Below are 22,443 nucleotides of genomic sequence, written 5' to 3' on the forward strand. Positions count from 1 at the left end.
GAGGCCTAGCATTTGGAATAAAAACCATGACATGTTATTTAATTAATAAACTAATATCCTTATTGTGCTAAGAGCCTACATTTTTATTTCAGTGATTCTATAGTAGAACATAGAGCCTCAGGAATTCATGTGTAGGTCTATTAACTAAAAGTGCATTTAGGGCCTTAATAATAAGAGCTTATTAATGGGGATGGCAATGGGAATTTTCAGTTACCTAATGAACTCTCACAAAATGTATCAATAATCTTCAGTGTTGCTCCTGTTCCTCCCACATCACCCTTCCAGGATACAAGTCTTAAGAGCTAAGACTGATTATAACCACCCAAAGAAGCAGCTGAACATTTTGCTCACGCACAAAGAACCCACAGAGGTCTGCGTGCCGCAGTGGGACTGAGGCTTTTCCTTCAGCAGGTCAGAGGCAGCAGCTACAAAACAAGAGAATGAACAAGCCAGCATGTCCACCTACCTCGAGCCACTGGCCGTGAGACTGCATCTTAAGGATCACGCAGGGGTCTGGTTTGGAAAGAGCATCTCGGTCGGAAATCCCCTTGCATGCCACCCGCAACTCAACTTTGGTCAGACAGGGGCTGTTAAAGAGTCCTAGCGTGTTTGCAGCCGACTCGTAGATGTTGCTCATTTTCTTTTGCAACGAGCTGGAGTGTGCTGGAGACAGTGAAAAAGAGGAAAGTTGGAGTTAGAAATATGACAATGGCGGAGGATAAGGCGGGGGGTTCAAGCCAGTGGGCTGTGTAAGGCTGGTTCCCGGGAGGATGACTGGCACTGTAAGTGTCTCCCACTTTATTTACTTATTTATCACACCGCTGGGGGTTGGAGCGACATGCCATAGACCTGAGATCCTCGATCGATGAAGCCCAGCAGTCGCTGTGTTGTGATTGGCTTAACAGTAGGTGACATTTACTGCAAAGGTCAGGACGAGCCCTGATTTCAGGCTACGGTGCTCTTGTGAAGGTCTTGTTAGGAGCAACACCTGAGACGTGTAGGATTGCCGACAAGCCCATCGCTAGATTTCAGTGGACGCAGGAAATGACTAAATACTTCAAACCTACATTCTGCTTCTAATATATATATCTATCTTGTCGATAAATGTATTACTGAGGGTTGCCTAGATAGAGTATACCAACAAGAAGTCACTGGTATCAATGACTACTGAGTACATAAATGGAATCTTTTCAGCTGTCAGTGTCCGAGCATTGGTAATAATCGGCAGTGAGGAGGTGTAGGACATGCACTATTGTTTGAGATCCTCTCCAGTCTAAAATTTGGATTCCACAGTGACAAAGCTTTGGAATTCCTTTTTCTATAGCCATGTTCAGGCATGTTTGTTAACCTTCCCTTTTTTTCTACTGTGCAGACCTCACGTTCACTGAGGGTGCAGAGGTCTTTTCAAATATATTTCACTGCCGGTGGCCCTGCAGAAAAGGCCACTTTAAGATCTCTCCATAGTTTGCATCATTCCAACGGTTTAAAAGTGATTTTAAAATGCTGAAAACACGCAACAAAAAAGTAACAGTGCTAACAGTACTGTGCTAACAGCAAAGTAAAACTGTAAATTAAATTGCACATATGAGTATCTCCTTCACACAGATTGAAAGGATGTTTTTCTTAACAAAAGTGCTGCATTATAATTGGATTTAGATAGATGTTTACAACATGTGAAACCCAACAGGTTAATGGCAAGTGACAAATAAGAAGAACAGTCCTGGGCTAATCTCAAAGCAATTAAATCTCCCATGAATAAAGGAAAAATAAGACTGGCCCAGCGTTGCAGCCTATCTTGTATCTGTCCCTTCTGTTTTTGTAATGAGTTTCTGTGAATCTTATTTCAAATGCAATCATTTTCTGCTGTGGCAACCTGCTCAACAGGTACAAATATTAAATTCCTCTGCAGTACCAAAGAAATGTGGATGAAAATTCAAATTGAAAAAGCATCTGGACCAAAGGTCACTGCAATCAAGAACATGAGACTGGATCTTGCTTGAAATAAGCACTGCTGTAGACCCCTCGGACTGAAACGTCCATCTACTATTGTGCAAAACTTCTAACCTGGTGATTTTCAAATGCCGAGCAGGTCCTGGTGTTGATTACCCTGGGGAAAAACATCTCTGCCAAATGAAATGAAAGCAACCCCATGGCTAGACACTCCACGAAAGAGGAGGAAATGTCAAATGGCGTAGCTGTAATGCTCTTTATAATTTAATGTAACGGAACATGGACAGTACGTCTAGCAACACTGATTAATTTTAAAGCATTGTTGACTAACTAGAGATTCTGCAGTTCTGAAGGGAAAACTGGCATTTATCATGCTAGTCTCACATTGATTCACTCACTTTCAATATTCATTACTGTTACTACAAAGTGATCAGAGCCTTTATTTTGATTTGCATTCTGATCTTTTATGGGACAGCAAAGCATCTGGCTTGATGTAACTTTCTGCGAATATGCGGGTTATGATACAAACCACTCACAATATCAGAGGGCATTCTTGCACATTGATATTCCACTAAAATTTAAATTTAATGCACAGAGCCTGTGGCTGGGATGTTCCACCATAAGACCTGAAGGCAGATCTCTGAATAAAAGCAGAACCCTCTCACAGTTCAGCATGATAGTCATCTAGTCTGATTTGTGCTCCTGCATATCTCATGAATCAGGAAATCCTACCAGTTTGGGACACCTGATGCAGTTTTAAGAACTTAAGAACAGGTTCAAGGCTCCACTATCTCACCTCCAAAAGTTTACTGTGGGTTTAGCCTCAAGCAGCATAAGGCAGGAGCAGGCTTAGTCTGAAGTTCTTAAGAGGATCTCTGACACATGATGTCCAAAAATGACACTATGTCTTTAAACAAGATTTATCATCAGCAGGTTCAAATTTGTGCACAAAGGCCTCAAATTTCACCTTTGAATGTTGAGTCTTGATTTTGAAACAGAAATAGTATTAGAATAATGCTTGGTAGTCTGAGAAATGTGTAATAAAAGGAAATAACAAATGGGATGCATTTCCATGTGGTGACACAGAAAAAAAAACCTATTGATCATAGGCATGATTTCAGTATTTCAAGACATTAGACACTAAATACAATTTCAAACACATGAATTATTTTGGTGTTATGTTTAAGTAGATATGTAGTATATACTTTAGTATTTACTCAAAGAAATAAAAATGATACTTATATGTGATATGCAGTATAAATACTTCAATAGACCCAATATATCTGCATCTGTACAGTGCAGTGGTTCCCAATTATTTTATACTGCAGGATTCTTCAGTCACCCTAAAGTGAAGGGACAACAGGTACTGTACAGTACAGTATATACCTTGGTACTCTTTAGCACTCATCTGCTCATTTAGCATCCTGTTACACAGGAGTTTTGTCCAGAAAAACGTTCTGAATATATTTATATACATCCTGATATCTTGATATCCTGATATCCTGATAAGGAAGGATCCCTGCTTATAACTTCTGAATCCGTAAAATGTATTACGATCTACTCAGGATGTGCCTGCCACCTGCTCAAGGGAACTGGCTAAGGACAGTTCTCTTCATCTCACTACAGTGATTCCTGTTCACTAAGTCCCTTGTAAGTCCTGGCAGAAATCCCTCAACCTGCCAGAGCTGAATGGCTCATTAACACGTGGAAAAGGCTAGACAGTCTGGGTTCAGAAGTTCCAGCTGCCTTCTCTGTGCTTTTTCCCTATTAAGGGTTGAGAGCAGTGGATGTATAAGCTATTTTTGCTGTCTTCTCACATCTTTCTCGTATTTCTATCAGACTTTTTTTTTCCTGTTACCCACTGTTTGCTTTGGTACAGTGTTGTGCTGCGTTTTCACTTTTGTATGAGAACAACTGCTTTCCCTGCATTACAACAACACTGTAGATTCCTGTAATCACCAAGCCAGGCAAGTTCGTAGATGATCCCAAAACTGGAGGATTAGCAAACACTGTAAAAGAAATTCTGAGACACTTAGACCACAGTCTTGGAAACTGACTGGCAGATGGGATTTAATGTTGGCAAGAGCAGACTGTTGCATGCAGGTAGGTTAGCAAAAACAAACTATAAATATCATATTGGGATCACCAAGATAGAACTGGATTTTAATGAGAATGACATATATGGACAGTGTGGGAACATCATAAATAACAGCAAACAGATACAATATATCATTAAAAAGTATAGAATTTCTAACAAGGAATGTTAAAATTGTACAATCTGATCATCTTCATTTAGAATATTGAATACAGTTTTGGTTGTCACAATGCCAAAACTAGAAAGCTTCCCGTTTGGAGTCAAACCCAAAGAGGAGCGACCTGTTACACTCCTGTAGAACAAAAAAAACAAAAGTCCTATACTTAGAAGCTAAAAAAACTTAACCTTGAACAGAGAAGACTGTGAACAGACCACATTGCAGAAGCCCAGATCCTCAAAGTCACATCTCACTTACAAAGTGAACCCAGTGGAGTTGTTCGGAATTGACAATGAGACATGCTGGGGGAGTCCTGAAGCAGCTACCCAGCCAAGCTGTCTAAGCCGATGCCCTGACGTCTTTCAGGAAACAGCTGGGCAGGTTCTCGGATCAATTCCCCTCTCGTAACCAGATGAGCTAAACAGGCTGAATACCCTTCTGTCCCTATAACTCATAGGAAGAAATATCACCATCCTAAAAGTCATTAATCGATAAAGGACAGTCATGTGCCTATTAAAAACATGCATTGCCATCATTCGTGATGAGGCGCCAGCATTGCGCTTTTCCATTCTTTAGTATTATCCTGCCATGTGCCCCCAGCTTTATTTAACTCGATGAGGGCTTATCTCCATCTCCGTAATTATAATTCACAGCGTACCGCTTTACCATTTCTCTGTGCTAGATGAGTTTATGATTCAACACATTACTAGAAGGACTATAATATCATAAGAAGCCCTGTTCTATTGAGTCTGCTGACTCCTTATTGGATTGGGGTGTTGAGAGGTGAGGTTTCATTTATTGGCATGTTGGACTAATGGCTCTATTTAGTTAGAGCTCCACATCTCCTGTAGTTATACAGACAGCAAACCCATCCTGGGACCTCACAGTCAGGGTTCGCAGTCTGGAATAAGAATTTAAGGATGTTCAGTGCCCCACCACTTAAGTTTAAGGGATGCAAATGACAATTTACAGCTATATAAAGCTCAAGTTATTATGCCTCAAGCATTCATTAGTTAAGCGTGTATGAGAACAGTGTAATGTTTGTGAATGAACATGTAACGACTCTGTTCCTCGCAGGGTACTAACATTGTTATTGCTCCCTTACTGTATTACTGATTATAAAGAATCTGAATTCTTGACCCCTAATCTAAAGTGCTCTTGATAAGCATGTGGTACAGGACGCACCCCAGCTAAATGTTGGGTGCTGTCATGTTTGCATTGTATAATGATTAGCGAGCACAGGAGACAGTTAGGTCTATTTAGGTAAAGGTTACTGTATAATAAATAAAACAAAGTTGGCACCTTTGTGGCGAGGGGCTGCTCACACATTACAGTGTAAGGGCATAGTAATTCCCTCGGTTTTGGGAAGGAGTCCTCTTGCTTCCTTATTTTCTGGAGAGGAGGTGGGGGTTGGGCTTGTTATTTATAGTATTTCTGGAGGGGGGATCCAGAGGTCCAACAAGGCAGCACAACCCCTTCGAGTTGCACCAGGCTGTTTTTCACATGAATTTACGACAATCTGATGTGAACCGATTATTCCCCACTCCCCACCACCTCGTGCTGGACCTGGGCGCTCTGTCCCTTCTTCACAGGGATGCTGTTTCCAGCTGCCTGCCTTTCTCTTTCGCTCTCCAAATTCACACTCGCTCTTTGCTCCCACTCTTTAACAGTCTGCAGTGCCAAGACAGAATCTTAAAAACTCAAACCTCAGCTAAGCTCAAAGTAAGCAGAACTCATAAACCCAGTAACAGTGGGAATTTTTCATCACATAGGAATGTGATACCACACTCTGTCCTGTTTCTAAGGTCAGGGAAAGTTAATGAGTTTATTCAAATTAAAATGGCTCTTAGTTCACAACCTCAGGATATTAGCCCATACCATTCATTTCCTAACCGTTTCCCCCAATTCAGGGTCACAGGGGAGCCTATCCCAGCAAGCAACGGGCGCAAGGCAAGGTACACCCTGGACAGCACGCCAGCTCACTGCAGGGCACCCAATCCATCCAAATGAAACTGCTTTACTAAATCATCAAATAATGGACATATCAGATACTGGACGACTACAAATCACTTTCCACCGATATTGTACGATTAGGGCATTCTACAGCTTTGGAAAGGATGAAGTTCATGAGGTTATCTATCGTATAAAACAGAAGAGGACGAAAAACAACAGGCGGGGAATGTGGTCATTTTTTATATGCCTAAGTACATATCCTAAAAAAATAGCAACTCAAAGCCCTCCAACATCCCTAGAATGACAGCTTGTTTACTCAGCATCAGCACTAAGCAGTGAATGAGTTCTTACCTGGGACAGCTGATGCACGCTGTCATTCTGCAGTATCAGATCAACAGTGCACTGCACTGAAATCAGGTAGTGATAAGCCTTTAAGCTGTCCATCCTTTATCAAATGATTCTGGGTAGTGATTTTGATATGACCATGTCCGCCTAGTGTTTGAATGACCTGTCTGATTTAATCGTTTATAATATTTTATATATTATATTTTGAAATAAATCTAGAAAGAGGCTGTGATGGGTATTTAAATGTCATTTGTGAATAAATTATACCCCAAGTGATTATCCGCATTAAATTGGTATGACTAATAAATTAATCTGAGGTATTATTAAATAATTCCCCATATTGTGCCCTGAAAAGGTGCTGACCTGGATCTTTGTGTCTTTCTCAGTCTTTAATTATTAATTCCTTCAAGCACAGGGAAGGCTGTGAGGCTTTGATCTGTTTTAGATATAAGTACAACACAAGTATATAACAGATTCTGTTTTTGAAAGCAATTTCATTCAAGTGAAAGATAATACTTTGTGAAGTGCAAAAGAAAAAAATCACAAATGCACATTTATCCATAATTGAACATTTATCTCCAGTTTTGTTTCAGAGATTGTTATTCTGCATTACGCAGCTCAGTATGGTGAAATAAAATTGTATTGCTTGTTAGTTTGGTAAATTCATTCTGGGTTCTTGCGATGCACACACAATGAGAGGAGTATGTTTATCCATCACATTTGTTGCCTTAAATGACTCTGGCATAACAAATTACATCTCCTATTGGACTTCTTAAAGTGCAGACTGAAGGTTAAAAAAGTGTAGGTTCTGTTGTCCTTCTCTGGACATGAAACAATCAGTTATAGATATTCACCTCAACAAAACAACAGGATTAGTATTTAACAAGATTTCAGTCTATTAATAACAATAGCAACCTACACTGGGAATGCCGGATAGAAAAAATAAATACATCTATAAAGATGTGTGACAAATGTCTACTAAAGTAACATTTCTGATTTGTTATACAAATAAAAAAATGTGTATTAACATTTTAAGGCTGCTTGAGACTTGGACTAGTTAGAGAATAAGGTCACCCCATAATGTGTGTGTGTCTCCTTTAGTAAACATCAAGTGGAGCATCAGTAGGGCTCTCAGGTGCAGTAGTGAACAACTAGTGAACAACTACAGGTTCACTCTTAAATATTAATGCACCAACCTCTTAAATATCCTCATAACATACAAAAATGTTTTTGAACCAAGGAAATGTAGAAGAAGACTATTAATAAATGTTTAATGAAAAAAATGGTTTTAATTGTTCTATTATCATAATCTTGTAAATATTCAATGTATTTCAATATCAGTAAAAGGAATCTCATTAGATAGGTCTTCATTCGTTTTCCATTTTGACCTAGGGAATTATTTACAACACTCTAATGATCTCTGTGCCTTTTTCAGTTCCACAATAATACTAACAAGCCCCGCATCTCCACCACAAATGACTGTCCATTACTCTCAGGAAAGCAGACAAATGAGCAAACTAAGGAGAAGCCCACAGCTGCCTCATTAACCACTTTGAGTTCACTTCTCTAAAAATGCTGCAAACCTTTCTTGTGATTCCTCACTCCTGGATGCAGCTGGATCGAAGACCACGAAGCCTGGGTCCTTGTTGTGTCCGGTAATGTCTTCTACCTGTAACTGACAGTTCTTTAAAGATACAACCCCTGAGGTGCTCTCATTATGTCAACCTCTCACCTCCCGAGGACAGGGTGGGATCAACCAGACAAACCATTAGCTTGGAATTGGGTCCAGCTTTTCCATCCTCAAGGGCCTGTTTCCTGAAGTGGCTGAAGGCTATGCCTGCACATTTCAGGAGATGTTGGATCTCTAAATCGATGATGTCTGTCTGCGAAAGATGACTTTGATGAGGTGTAGGGAAACCTTCAACCTTCTCTTGGTGAATTTGAATTTCTGGAATGCAGACTGCACTGCAGAGTCAGAGCCCGGGGAGGTCCAGCAGCACAGCGGTCAGCGCTGCTTCCTTCCAGCACTGGGGTCTTGGGTTCAATCCCAGACCTGGGGTGTCGTCCTCGTGGAGGTTGTATGTTCTTCCTGTGGGTTTTCTCCGATTCACTCCCACAGTCTAAACACATGCTAATGGGTTAATTCGCTTCTTGGAGAACTGGGCTGGGAAAATTGGCCCTGGTGTGAGTATGTGTGTTTGTGTTTGTATCTGTTGGCCCTGCGATGGACTGGCGTCCGATCCAGGGTGTATCCTGCCGGGCACCGGTTGCTTGCTGGGATAGGCTCCAGCTCCCCCACGACCCTGAACTGGATGGTGTGGTTAGAAAATGGATGGATGGATTTAGATTTCCGCATGAATGAAAACCTGCAGACACAGAGTTCCTCTAGGACCAGGACCGGAAACTACTGCACTGCAGCAAACTACATCGGGGAGGTCCATGTTCTAGATCGGAGTGAAGAGAGGTCAAGCGCTTTACCCTCCAATCAGACATTTTGCTCCATTGTTTGGGCAATAACGTAGGTTTGCTTGACTCCTGACTTCATGTTGTAGCAGCTTATGGTGAAATAAAGTAAAAAATAATGACTAATCTGAGGAAGCATCCATACTTCAGAGGGATTCCCCACAATTTTCCTTGGCTGACATGTTCAAAGGCTTTTGTGAGGTCAGCAAAGGTCACATAGAAAGATTTATTCTGTTTCTGACATTTCCCCTGAGGTAATGAGTATCATGGCAGTCTGATATTTCAATGTCTGCATCCACACAGATGATACAGTCTCCTGTATGTAAAGCATTTATAGCTTGTTACCTGGACACAACACTGGCAAAGCTGTTACTAACATGAAGAGATTCCTTGATTTAATCAGCAAAGCTGACTACTGTGCTACTGCATGAAAACCCATTTCCTGTCCTGAATGCATGGTCTCATGCGGATTCTCATTGTTAAAATTATAATGATCCCTTTGGGATTTGTGGCACTTAAAATTTCACAAAGGCACAGGACTCTGCATCCCTCAAGCCTCAGACTATCAATAACTGGATGACAACAGTACAGTGACTGGATGACAACAGGAGCTGTGGAGAGTGAAAGGCATTGGCGTGTGGAAGGAAGGGTACTGGACTGTTCTAATGATTGACATAGGTGCCTATGGATTAGAAGACTAGAGCTGTGCTCCAGCTGCATGTGACTCACTTTAAGCATCAGCCTAAACCAAGACCCCCTGGAGAAGTTTTCTCCCTTGGGTAGAATAATCCCTCTTTAAGTGAGAAGGGAAATTACCACTGCCTTCAACATCAACCATTTGGTCTGATGGCTCCTGCTGCCTCATGTATAATCATGTTTTGTACTGACTACGATAATTATGAAGAAACAAAGTACAAGGTAATTAAAGGAAAACTGGGATTCGACCATTTCAGCAAGTTGGAAGCCTGAGGTGTTATTTCTTACATGTAAAGGGAATATTTGAGACTTCCGTTAGACCCACTAAGCAGCAGCATTCAAAAGAGTAACCCTTGTGTTGTACCCCTATTCACTCTATGTAAAAATGTTGCATTGCTGGCCGTGAAAAAATCCAAGGAGGTTTCAGCCCTAAGAACTTTTCATTTAAAGCAGTTATTACCATCTAAAATGAAAATATACTTAAGATATAGCGGGCAACATGAATATCATACTAGTATTAAAATGTAAATATTACAGAACAACATCATAACATATTCCAAAATCTCTACATATCATTTTTTGCTCACATTGAGAAGTAGTCTTCTTCGGTTTGTCAAAGACTCTATCTGCTTGCTGTAATGCACAAGACGATGGATACTTATGGTGGCAAAGAACATTTTTCAAGATCCAGATTGGTTTCCTACAGCCAAGAGATTACCAGTCAGGACCTCATCATGATCTCTTTTTCATTTACCATCAACTTTATCAAGTCTGGGAAAGATTATTTCAATCAAGCAATAAAAATAATATTTTGATTCAAAACTGCATATTTGCATAACAGTTTTACAAGTCCAGAAACAATTAAATGAAAGGTTTCACTTCAGAAACAGTTCTAAACTAGAAAGAAACACAGAACAAAAAAACTGAAGTCCCAAAAGACTGTTCTTGTTTTTGGTTTTTTAGTCGCTTTTTCTCGTTCTTGCGGGTTTGTTAGATTAAAGAAGAACCAAGTTTTTTTTTATGTATACTGAAAAGATCAGACGAAAATAAAAAAAGAGAGAACTGCACAGTAATGTAACACGATGATAAGATGGTAATAAGAGGGAAAGAGAAAATGATTCTTATGGGAGGACCTGTGCTTCTAAGCAAAGCTGGGGACAATATTCCTGTGCAAACGAATTACAAATTCAAGAAGCAGCGCCCTGTCAGGAGCACAGCAAGTACAACATATCTACAGTGGAGAGGGTGAGAAATTTGTACATATTGCCTTTTGTTCTGGTAATACATCATCTCCTCTTTACTCACATTCTGGAACATAGACATATTATTAGATGATAGAGAAAAACAGGTTAAATGCAAATTTCCAATGCAAATGTATGAAAACATTGCAGCTTGTTGGAATAGTCAGTTTAATTTGATAAATATATTGCATAATCACTGTGTAGGTTTCAAGCAATACAAAAAAAAATGGCATTACTTTAATATCACACGTGTAGCTTTTGCAAGTGGAGTCCACCTTTGACCCAACCTCCTAAAGTCTAATCCACACAGCCCAAATAGGCAACAAACCCTGCACCCCAAGACAAGACCCTGAGCAACTGTGGAAACCCCTGGGAGTTTCACCACCACAACAGGTCAATTCTAAAACAATCCCAGTTATAGCAGCTGGAATAATACCCTAACCCTAACCCTTAATCAGCCTTTGAATATTGAAGACACACAGGTTTGTGGACCGTTCCAGTTAATGAGTTTCAATGGATCAATCTTCTCCTGACAATGGTCTGCTCTGGGAGCCAACCACTCATGCCACTGAAAGAGCGGTATCTTGCATTACCAGCAACACATTCTGATACAAAACGTGCAAACTTGGATGTGTTGATACCGTAGAGCCTTCCGATACCTGATGGCTGCTTGGGGTTTGGAGGTACAGTAGCTGGCGATATTTCAGAGTTTCTCTCACTGCTTAGCAAAAAAAAGGCAAAATAAAGTCAACATTATGACTACTCCCTTCATCACCTGAATCATGTGGGAAAAAATGTACATGGTGTTAAGTATTTATTTACGGTGTATCTGATGTCAGAGATATAATCCAATGTAGATCAAATCATCGGACGTTTTACATTTCCATCTAATGTACCAAAGTCACTAAACCATCTACATTTCCTGCCTAATCTAATTTTGTTTACTTACAGTGGAAGGAGCTGAAACTCTTTTATTGTTTAACATGAAAATGTCAGTTTCACTCCTTGCCGAGCCTGTCTGACAAGGTGTAGACGTTGCCCGAAAATCCCGCTTTGTGAGACTGAATGAATTGGAAAAACAGACTGAAACCAAACTGGAGGGCTGGTGAAACCAAAGGGAAACCATAGTATCATGTTTGAATAACCACAGCTACAGAGCACAAAAGGCAAAAAGATAAAAGAAAATAAATATGAATAACAAAGATCCTGGTGTATACTATCATACAGCCAATCCACACTCTCGCACAAGAAAAAGCAGTACAATTGTGGGACTGACAGGGCTGCTCCTCCGCTGCGAGGAGCAGAAGAGTTTAACATGCTGACTCTAGCTTCCCATATCAGTCCTGCCTCCCCTCTCTGGCCCGAAGCTCAAGCCCGGCCTGAAGCTCAGGGGCAGCTGTTCCACACCACAAACCTGGAAACTACCGTCAATAGGGAAAAACAGGAAACGTTTCTGCAACCGGCAGAAGAGTGCAGCCAGGAGCCTGCAATGATCCCATGCTCACCACTGCGACTTGAGCCCTGCAGCGCTTGGATAGTGTGATAGAGCACTATCCTAAAACAAACCATTATCACTCTGACCAACTCCATTATCAGACAGGAAGCAGAAAATAGCAGAAACCTTAATGGCTTTGCTATACTGGCTCATAATATCCAGTACATAACATGATTTTAAGAAGGACCTACTGTGCCAGTGTTGCGGTAAGTTGCTTGTATTATCCTGTGCATTGATGTTGTCATTCACAGGTATGTGCGCATTCATTTAAGATGTGCGCACATCAAAAACGTTCTGAATTAATTAAGGGTACATAGACATTCCAGAGGCCCCCAGAGAATGATTGTTTTTCCATCAGACAGAAATGTATGGCTGAAGTTAAACAGGCCTCATCTAAATTTGAGTTTCACATTCGCTTTCCTGAATGCTTCATGTAGCTTTTTTGAGACTGCAATCTTTTAACATTAAAGCATGATTTAAAAAAAATTAAAAACCCTCTCCGTGGTTTTCTGTGACTAAAACTATGTATTTTTAGAGATTCAAAAGAAATTAAAAATACAAAGAAGACAATATATGTACAGTATGCCAGGAGAGAGTCTGTATTTTTCTTTGACTTCCTAAATCACTGCACCTCTAAAAGTTACTGGTCCAACAAAAAAAACCCACAAATAATTAATCCAATAAACAAAACATTAAACACCTATTTTCATTTAAATTTAAAAATGCAATATTATTCAAGAATAAACTTTTAAAAGACAGTTTTGTATCCATAGATTTGTTTTGCGCTGTTTGCTTGCCCCCTGTTGGTCATTTCAGAAAGCCAAGCGGCTCTTGAGATATTTTCCTCCTCAATAGACACATTCTCAAACACACAGCGCGGTGTGTCAGCCGGGTGCGATTTTGTCCAGAAGCTGCCGATATTAACATTCATGCACATGAGGTTTTTTTTGTTTTCTCCGCGGTGAAGCTATACAAGTTTGAATGTTCTTTGCTCCCCTTCAGAGCAGACGTTTCCGAGAACAAAATGGGGCTTTAAACCTTTAAGTGGTCTGATATTTCTAATTGTGTTGCATGGCCCCGATGGCATCGGTACATATAAAAACAGTTTACGGCTTTTACAGTAAAGTTTTTCTAGATTGTACCAAAAATGACACAATTTCGTTATTTTGATTCAATTCAATTCAATTTATTTTTATGTAGCGCCTTTCACAACAAGGCTGTCCCAAGGCGCTTTTAACAGACTGGCATACAGTAGCATATGTAAAGAGCCTGGAAGGTTCTCTCAAATTTGACTTCATCAAAGCATGCAATACCAAAGACAAACCCGTACAGAATAAAAAGTGTGATCAGACTGATGCATTTCATATACACACTGCACCGAAACGTACGGCTCCGGCACAGTACGGGTACAGTTTCCTCTCTAGCAAGTACATACAGTAGATACTGTATCAGCATCTTCTTTCTCATCCACTTCTGTGGATGTGCATTAGGAGAAAAAAAAACTTGGAAAATCTTTCAAACATTTACCATTGCGTTTCCCCCCGGGTAGTTACATTAATAACCGCTGAAACCTCATTCGGGGATCCCAAACTAGTATTATATATTTAACCTCATTTCCATTTCTACAAGTAAAAAAAAAAACTGAATTGTTTTTACTTGTAGAAATCGATATGAGGTTAAATATGTAAGTTGTACAGAGCTAATAACTTCGTATACAACCTTTCAAATACTTTTTTAAGAATAAAAGAATGTGTGCTTCTTTGTCTTAACATTTTAGTTTAACTTAAAAAAAATACGGTATTCCATTCGGAATATTTCTTGGCTTGGCAGTAGCATATTTTACTGCGCAAAATCTTTTTAAAAGACAACCTGGCAAATCGGTGTCACCTTGTGGTACTAATAGGCACTTCTAATAACGCAATAGGCACAGTTCATAGTTTCAGCTTCCCTAAAAAATAATTTACATAAATGCGAATTGTGTACGTAGCAAAATATCTGGTATGATACTTAAGTGGTATTAACAGTCTAAGGTTTTCTGTTATGCCGAAATCTTCTGAGGTTTGATAATGAGCTCGTGATAAGGCTTTCTCTTGTATTGTTGTCAACTATCAGTGATTAATTTTACAGCAGAATTGTACTGCAATAATTTATAGACACATCCATTCTGCGAGTGTCAGAGGGATCGCGTTCCTTAAACATCTCTCTCTTATATTACACCTTAACCAACAAATAACTTTCGACTAATAGGAGCATTTAACTCTAAAAAATAAATCTTACTAAATCCTTCACTAACGCCTTATGGGTTAAATATTAAGTATGGTATTTTGTGTATTCAAATGTCCAAGATGTGTCCAACTAATCCATCACCCTTTGACTGAAACTGATACATGAATCTGAATTATTAAAGTATTAAAAGTTCATACTTTCACAAATCACCCCGGCAATGCATGTGCATCGTTATATAAACTGTTTATAATATAAAAATGATATTCATCTACCGGCACATAAATGCATATCGACTGTATAAAAATGAGACATGAAGCTTAAGAATGACAGTTTCACTCTGAAGGAGTAAAGCGCCGCTCGGCATGACCGCAGACGCTGAAAAATGAACGGACAGTGCAGAACTCACCTTCAGCGAGCGCAAAAATTATTCCCAGTCACTTCCAGTTTATAGATCAGGATTTGAGTGCGCTTGGGTTTGGAAGCGGAATGATCCATGCAGAACTAACTCCATCCTCAGTCCATTGTGTTTATATCACTGGCGACGTGAGAACCAACCCACTTCACGGTAAACAGAGTGTGGTTTACAGTGCGCTCAGCTGCCGCTCTCCTCAATGAAGGAATGGTTAAAAGAATAGTCTCTCGGATTCTTCCACTGCCTGACTTTCTGGTGCTGTTTAGCATAGAAGAGGAGAATTTGCACATTCGTGCCTTTTACCAACAGTGCCCTCTGGAGGCGCACCGTCTGATTGCTGACAGACGCACTGAGAACTTGGTTCCGAATCTCAACTCGGCAGAAAAGTGGTTTGCTTTTTCCCCCCTCATCTTGAAGCTTTTGATTTCATTAGTCCAAATAAATACTATTGATCAAAACTGAATATAAGAAATGAAGCCAGCCTGACCTATAGTCTTTGGTGTATTTATCGCTTTTATTCACATAGTGGGAAATATTGACCCTTATTGTAAAACGTCTGTGACTGCAGTATTACTACTATGTACTCTATTATCATAGCAATCGAACTATAATATAACAACAACAAATACATTTATTATAATTGCTTTCTCTTGTGTCTATATAGGGTTCATTAAGTTTAGTTTTACAAAATACAAACTGTTGCAATGCACTGTTTAGTCTTATTAACTCTTTATGATATATAAAGTATATCAGACATATCCAAAGTTTTTAAATGCTCACACACTTCAATGCAAGAGATATCCAGCCCCTCAAATGCAGAAGTCTAACTTTTTTTGCTGTTGTCACCTGTTATGCTTGAGATGAGAACATTGATGGAGCTGGAGAATTCGGCCAGATCAACATTTCTGAGGCTCAGCTCGCAAACACCCATGCTTTTCAATCTCTCCTCCTGGGGTTATATTACAATCAGTCAAGTGGAACATTTCTCTCAGGCTCGCTGTGTGTTTTTTTTTTGTAATGTTAATTGTCTTTTTATGATATATAACGTTGTGATTCTTTCCAAGTCTTGATGTGAGATGTGAACACAGAATTGTTTTTTTTTGTGTTCTATCATTAAATGTTCTCTACAATGTCTAATTTGGTTCACTTGAACTTAATTGCATTGGTCTGAAGGAACATTTACTGTAACAGTGTGTCAATAACCCCACTGCTGCTCTTGCATCTAGAGGAAATGGTCAAGCATTAGCACGACAGTACTGTTAACTCAATAAGATCCCGGCTTAGACTTGAATATTAATACTGGAGCTTTACCTTTGTTGAGAAACTCCTCAACATGTTCCTAGGATGGTAGTCTTCTGCTTCAGAATTCCACCGAGTGAGATAGTCAGAGGTGTCTTTGACAGAAATCTGCCTGTTAAAGGGAGAAGAAGACCGCAGAATGAGACACGCGTGGTCTACACCCATTCACCAGATATCAGCCCTTAAAAGGCTTGGCCTGGAGTTATGCCAAAGTTTAATGAAAGCCACATTAAAGCTTGTTCTTCTCTGTTACACCCTATTCAATGCTGTAATTGAGAACAGTCTGATATAGGCTAGATAGTTGAATACAAGTGCTTCTGTGAACCATTATTCAGCATTAGTTTTCAGTGCCAAAAGTAGTTAGAAGTCGCTACAGTCTTAACGAAGGAGTAGATATCATGTGTCTTTCTAGATTGACACTATCAGACTGAGGTGAGGGACTCGGACGAGCCCAGCTTTGTGTTTTGAACCTAAAGCCTGTGCAACACAAACACACTTCCTGTCCTTGTTTTCTCAATTTGTGCCGAAAACAAATTTCTCAGAAGACCTTTTTACAGCAATCTTACATGTTTTTTTTTTTTTTTTCCGGCTTACAGTGAGTTAGAGAATCACTTCTGAATAAATTTACACTTTAGGGTAGCATAACTCCGTGTGGTGCGGCTTCACGAAAGAGTTTAGACAAATGGCATGTGGAATGATAACAGCTGTAATGCCTTTTGTTCCTCACTTTTACTGATGATATCTGAAGTGTTAGACAAGACAAAGAATAGAATTAACAGAGTCAAGCAGGAAAAAATAATAGGAAAAATGACAATAAACCAACTATTACTACACCTGCTCTTTTTTTTTTTGTTCTGGACATAAATCACTGGTAATGTGTTGTTCAGTAATCTATTCTAAGAACATCTGGGAATACATCATCATCATCATAACCCACTGCAAGCTCCTGGAAAAAGTTCCAAGCCACTTACTGTATGTTTTTGGAATTACCCATTATGAGATCTATGTAACCTAGACCTTAATATGAAATTGAATTCCCACAAATGGAAAATTATTTGTAATGTATTTTTTTTTTAATTTGAGACTCATTGTCTGTACTGGGCCACATTTCCTTGTAATATCTTTAAAAACTGGAAGTGCCTTTATTACTAAGAACAGTTTCAATTGTTTTGGCGTTTTGTATGAGTACTCTTGGTGTTTCCATTATGTCTACTTACTAGTAATGATTTAATGTATGAAGATACTCAGGGTGGCATGTTGGCACAGTGATCAGCATTGCTCCCTTGCTGGGCTGGGGCCCTGGGTTCAACTCCTGGGGTGCCGTCTGTGTGCAGTTTGTATGTTCTCCCCTCGTTTGTGTGGGTTTCCTCCCACAGTCCAGAAACATACCGGTATGTTAATTGGCTCCTGGGAAAAGTGGCCCGGCTGTGAGTGTGTGCATTACTGTGTGTCTGCCCTGCAATGGGCTGGTGTCCTGTCCTGGGTGAATCCTGCCTTGTGCCTGTTGCTTGCTGGGCTGGACTCTTGCTCCCCAGCAACCCAGAATTGGAAAAAATAGTTCATGGATGGATGGGTTAAGACATTGAAAATATGCATGCTAGTTTATAATTAAATGTTAAATAAAATAAAACACTTTTCTGTTTTGCGAATATCTTTCATTTTGTCAGAGTAAATTATTGTTATTAGTAAGAGGATAATCAATTTCAGAATTATTTCTAGAAGCATAGTTATTTGAGGTCTTTTTTTCAAAGCTATTGAACTAAATAGTTTATCTATATGCATATTACCTCATAAGAAAATTGTTTCTGCCAGATGAACTGTAAGTATTACTAGGGTTTTGAATGAAATGGGCTAACAAGATTAGCATTATTTTCAGTTGTGTGAGCCTGTCCTTCAATTTAATGGAAAAAATCACTTAAGCATGGTAACAGTTTTATTTAGCCTAAAATAGCATTGATGCATATAAATAATGAAATTCAGTGGTTGTAGCTTCAGTTCCTCTGGAAGAAAATGCAGCCAATTCGGAAGAGATTATTTTACACATTTCTGGATCCAAGTGGAAAAAAAAGATGCTAATTACGTTCTGCACACACACATCTTTCAACATGGATGTTACAGAACTGCTAATTTCAACTTGCGTTTGACTTAATCATGTTTTATTTCACAAAAGTATGACAGCGTGTCATTAGTTATTATTAAACAACTTGCCTCCTTCTCTTACTAGCAGCTGAGGAGAATCAGGGACATGAACAAGGCTAGTTTCAGGCACGTCCTGGGCCTCAGAGGCTGGTGTGTCTCTTTAAAGCACAGACACCTGCAGCTGGGAGAAGCTCTATATTGGTTCATACGAGCAAGTAATTAGCAGATTGAAATTGTTACAATCTGAGACACAGCAGCAGCTTTAGCTGCCCTGAATGCCAGTATAAACATTTCCTTTTCCCCTTTCACAGGGCTGACCATCCTGCAAGCAGACCAGATCTTAAATGTTCCAAAATGTCAGGACTTTACTGAGGTTAGTTATTGAACAGGCTGATTAAAGTTCAATAAAATGTAAACTTAAGTCTGCAGAAATATGACATTATCATATGTCACTGAAATAGAATCAATTTTATTTACAATGATATAATGTATATTGGCAGCTGTATTAGTATGCTGAAGTGAAATTGAAAGGAAAACCAACATTTATGTTTTATAGATTATTTAAAATATTTGTCAAAAAGCATGAAAGATTTTTTTTAAGAGACTCTAGCCTCATGACTGGATTCAAGAAAATAATTCACCTCTGCAGGATGTGAAGGAAAGACAGATAACGTGTGACTTCTGCCCTGCTTGTTTGAAGATAACGATGTTATAAGGGGCGCGTTTTGCTGAGAAAACAGTCAAGTGTCATAATTCAGAGTTTAATTCCACACTTCACCTCACGTGTACAACAGCTCTTTGACACATTCTAAATGGCTGTTATTAATTGATGTGGCTGATGGTTTTAGGCAAAACAACTCACAGAAATCTTGGCGTTTTGTAAGCATAGGTTCTTGGGAACTTTAGCGGAGCATTCTGACTGAAGTACTGGACCAGCTCAAGAGTAACAGCTCCACATGGGATTTGAACCCACCACCTTTCCAATGAGATAACTGGACAATTAAATAAACACTTTAGTGATAAAGACCCAGTTTATTTTCTCGGGAGGACTGTATTTCATTTGGAATGCTTGACAGCAACAGTTTAGAGTCAGTTACTTGACTTTTATACACCCAGTCTCTAAGCATTTCTTATTTCTGTAGATGTGCCAGCATGTTTCACAGAAATTTAAAGAGGTACTCTCTGGGCCCATTTCTCAGAATATGAGATACAGATGGTAAAGGGATCTTGAAAGCACACTCCCTCTGAACATCAGTGACATTCCCTGGAGAGATACTGTATATTAAGTAAAAAGATCTTTGGAGTGCGAGGAATCCCTTTGTCCTTGTGTCAGAATTCAAGAAAATGTGCTCTGTCTCTTTGTTGGCGATACTAAGACTGTCACGTATATGAAATAATAATCCGAAGAAAAAACAGGAGTCTTCCTCTTTCGAGAAACTTGTGTGAAATAGTCATTTTTCTGGCCAAGAAAAAGTTGGGATGGAAAATCCTTCTGCTCACATACAAATCTACACATTTTCCACTACATCTCCTGGATATATTTTGTCATTTTGTGTTTCATCACAACATTCGGATATAGCTTTTCCTGAGAGTAAACATGTCTAATTCATTTACTATGGTGTGGACTAAAGTTAATAGCTGGTTTGACTTCCAAAAGGGAGAAGAACGGCTTCTGTGTTCTTTTTCACAGCCATACTCAATGATTATTGCTAATGTATTTACAAAATATATTTTACAAATGTTAACATGTTCAGGGATCTTTATGCACCCACTACTTAGGATTCTACCGTGATATTTCAATCCAAATCAAATACTAATATTTGAAAGAACACACAGTGTCTAGCAAAGGTATTCAAGCTTATGTGCAGGTTTAACATTCAACAATATCCGTTATATACACAACCTGTTCCACACATCCAAAGCAAAAAAACAAAAATAAAGATGCAAATGTACAAGTAATGTGAAAGAAAAACGATCACTTATCATTGTGCTATTGTGCCCGGGGTGCTTGAGACGGCTCACGGCTGTCTTAAAAAGAGCAAACAGCCAGGTGCCATGTACTGATCTCACCACTAGAAGGCGCTGCTGGCCATTTTATTACTGTTCCCGTATTTGACTCGGGCCTTTCTTCAAAATTGTTTGCAAATGATAAACTTATTTTTTCGGATAATTCAAGTGTAATAACTTTATTCGTTAAAAAAATGGATTTCTGGATGTTATATTGTGTGGACATCATAACTGTGAATTAGGATAATAACAGTAAATGCTTGATGTCATGCAGCAGACTGTATGTTTATAGTCCTCACAAGTTTTATAAATCAAAAGCATTAAAAACAACATACAGATGGCAAGTGAAACCAGTTAATTACACATGTAGTTAATTTATGGTCTAAGTCAGTAGCATTAGGTCCATTAGGGGCCAGAAATTGGGTACCAAAATGAGCTGTCCATGCTGTGGTAAGTCTAGTGTGGAGGAAAAGTGTATACCTCCCACTGGCCTGGGATGGTGAGAAGCAATGATTAACCTGAATTAATTAGAAAAGCACTAGAATGTGTTTGGGAACCCTTTTGGGAAGGTTCATTGTGTTCATTACCAGCACTGCAGTGGGTACCTTTGCCCAGGCTTGTGGGTTTCTTACAAACTCCCCTTGAGAACCGAGCCGCTTTTAGAACTGAATTTAAAAATGTGCACAGGGCACGTATCACAACACACGTGTCTTATCATGTGCCCCCTGCTCAATATCGTCATTCAATTTTTTTTTTTTTTAATTGAGACCAAGGTTATTTTACTATATACTGTATGTCTAAAACAAATTTGACCACTGATGCTGACAGTAATAGTAATAGTAAAAACAACTGTTAGGATGAGTGGCCTTTTCTAAAATGATCAAACTTTGTGAAGCGAATGGGTTGTATGTAAGCCATTAGCTGATTTGTGAGAATTGCTCCTGTGATGGAGGGTGCCATCGTCGTGCAGTCCCGCTGCCTGCAGACTGAATAAAAACTGATTCTGTTAAACTTCCTCTCTCGGGTTTTTTTAACACTGGTTTGGCTTCTCACAAATAGTTTTCAAGTTTTTTTTTCTTCCAATTTGTCAATAACGGAATTGTTCGCAATGATGTAGGATAGCAGTCAGATCCAACGAATTGATACCGGTTCAGTCATGCAGAGCAACTGCTGTGGACAGTGGATCCCTAAGAAGCAACAATTCGAACCCTGTCTCTAACTGCATAGTGCAAGACTTTTATTCACTATGGAAAATATTTATTCTTATTTCCACCTATCTCCATTGTTAATCATACCAAATTGGTGTTTGTAATTACAGGTACTACATTTGAATAAATGACTGATTGGCTCATGGATAGCCCCGGTTATACTGTATACCCTATATATACAGTATTTAGACTAGACAGCTAAACAGCGCAGTGGTAAAAAAATACATTAAAATGGCAGTTGTAATGTATTGCAAAAACATTAGGGTGCAAAAGAGACAACACCATCCGGCCCTCTTTTGCTCATTTAAAGTGGGCTATATTAAGCAAAGAGGTCACAGAGACCACAATTGTAGTAGAAAGTGTGTAGTTGCTGTGCATATACCGTAGCATCATGGAAATTAGGAAGAGGACCACCACGAGTGCTGCCATGTGCTGTATTTAGAGCTGGTTTATGAAACAATCTGTGATGGGAATCTGTGATTGGTGTCAGGAGTGGGATGGGATAGCCCTTCACTGAGGATGGCGAATTAAGTGGGGGAGAGTGTAACGCATATGGCCGCCATTGCAGGTTGTTCACGCCGGCTTGCCAGCGTGATGACGTCACTGCCCTTCCCTGTGAATAGCAGGGACCTCAGCCGGCAGGTCAAGGGGAAATTTCCCTATAACTCACCTGGCTGGTTCCCTGTTGAGTGATGCTGGAAGCCTGGGTTCGAACCCAGTGGTGGAGGGCCGACCTGAGGCGGGAGTGGTGAGGATG

General features: G+C 39.5%; 1 protein-coding gene across 5 annotated transcripts in view; it reads right to left on the reverse strand.

Moving 5' to 3' along the window:
• Positions 1-22,432, reverse strand: part of cpne4a (copine IVa) — a 101,361-nt gene extending 78,929 nt beyond the window's left edge. The window contains exons 1-3 of one of the 5 annotated variants that reach the window (XM_069195240.1): positions 22,357-22,432; positions 16,345-16,444; positions 467-663 (exon numbers count right to left, since the gene is read on the reverse strand). In XM_069195240.1, the coding sequence (XP_069051341.1) occupies positions 467-637 (171 nt within the window). In that variant the 5' untranslated portion in view covers positions 638-663; positions 16,345-16,444; positions 22,357-22,432. Of the gene's footprint in view, positions 1-466; positions 664-15,027; positions 15,280-16,344; positions 16,445-22,356 lie in introns of those variants that run through there. The other 4 variants (XM_006635529.3, XM_069195241.1, XM_015357031.2 and 1 more) reach the window with 4 other exon arrangements.
• Positions 22,433-22,443: the final 11 nt, after the last annotated feature.

The sequence above is a fragment of the Lepisosteus oculatus genome, chromosome 10 (assembly GCF_040954835.1).
Source record: "Lepisosteus oculatus isolate fLepOcu1 chromosome 10, fLepOcu1.hap2, whole genome shotgun sequence".
Taxonomy (NCBI): Eukaryota; Metazoa; Chordata; class Actinopteri; order Semionotiformes; family Lepisosteidae; genus Lepisosteus; species Lepisosteus oculatus.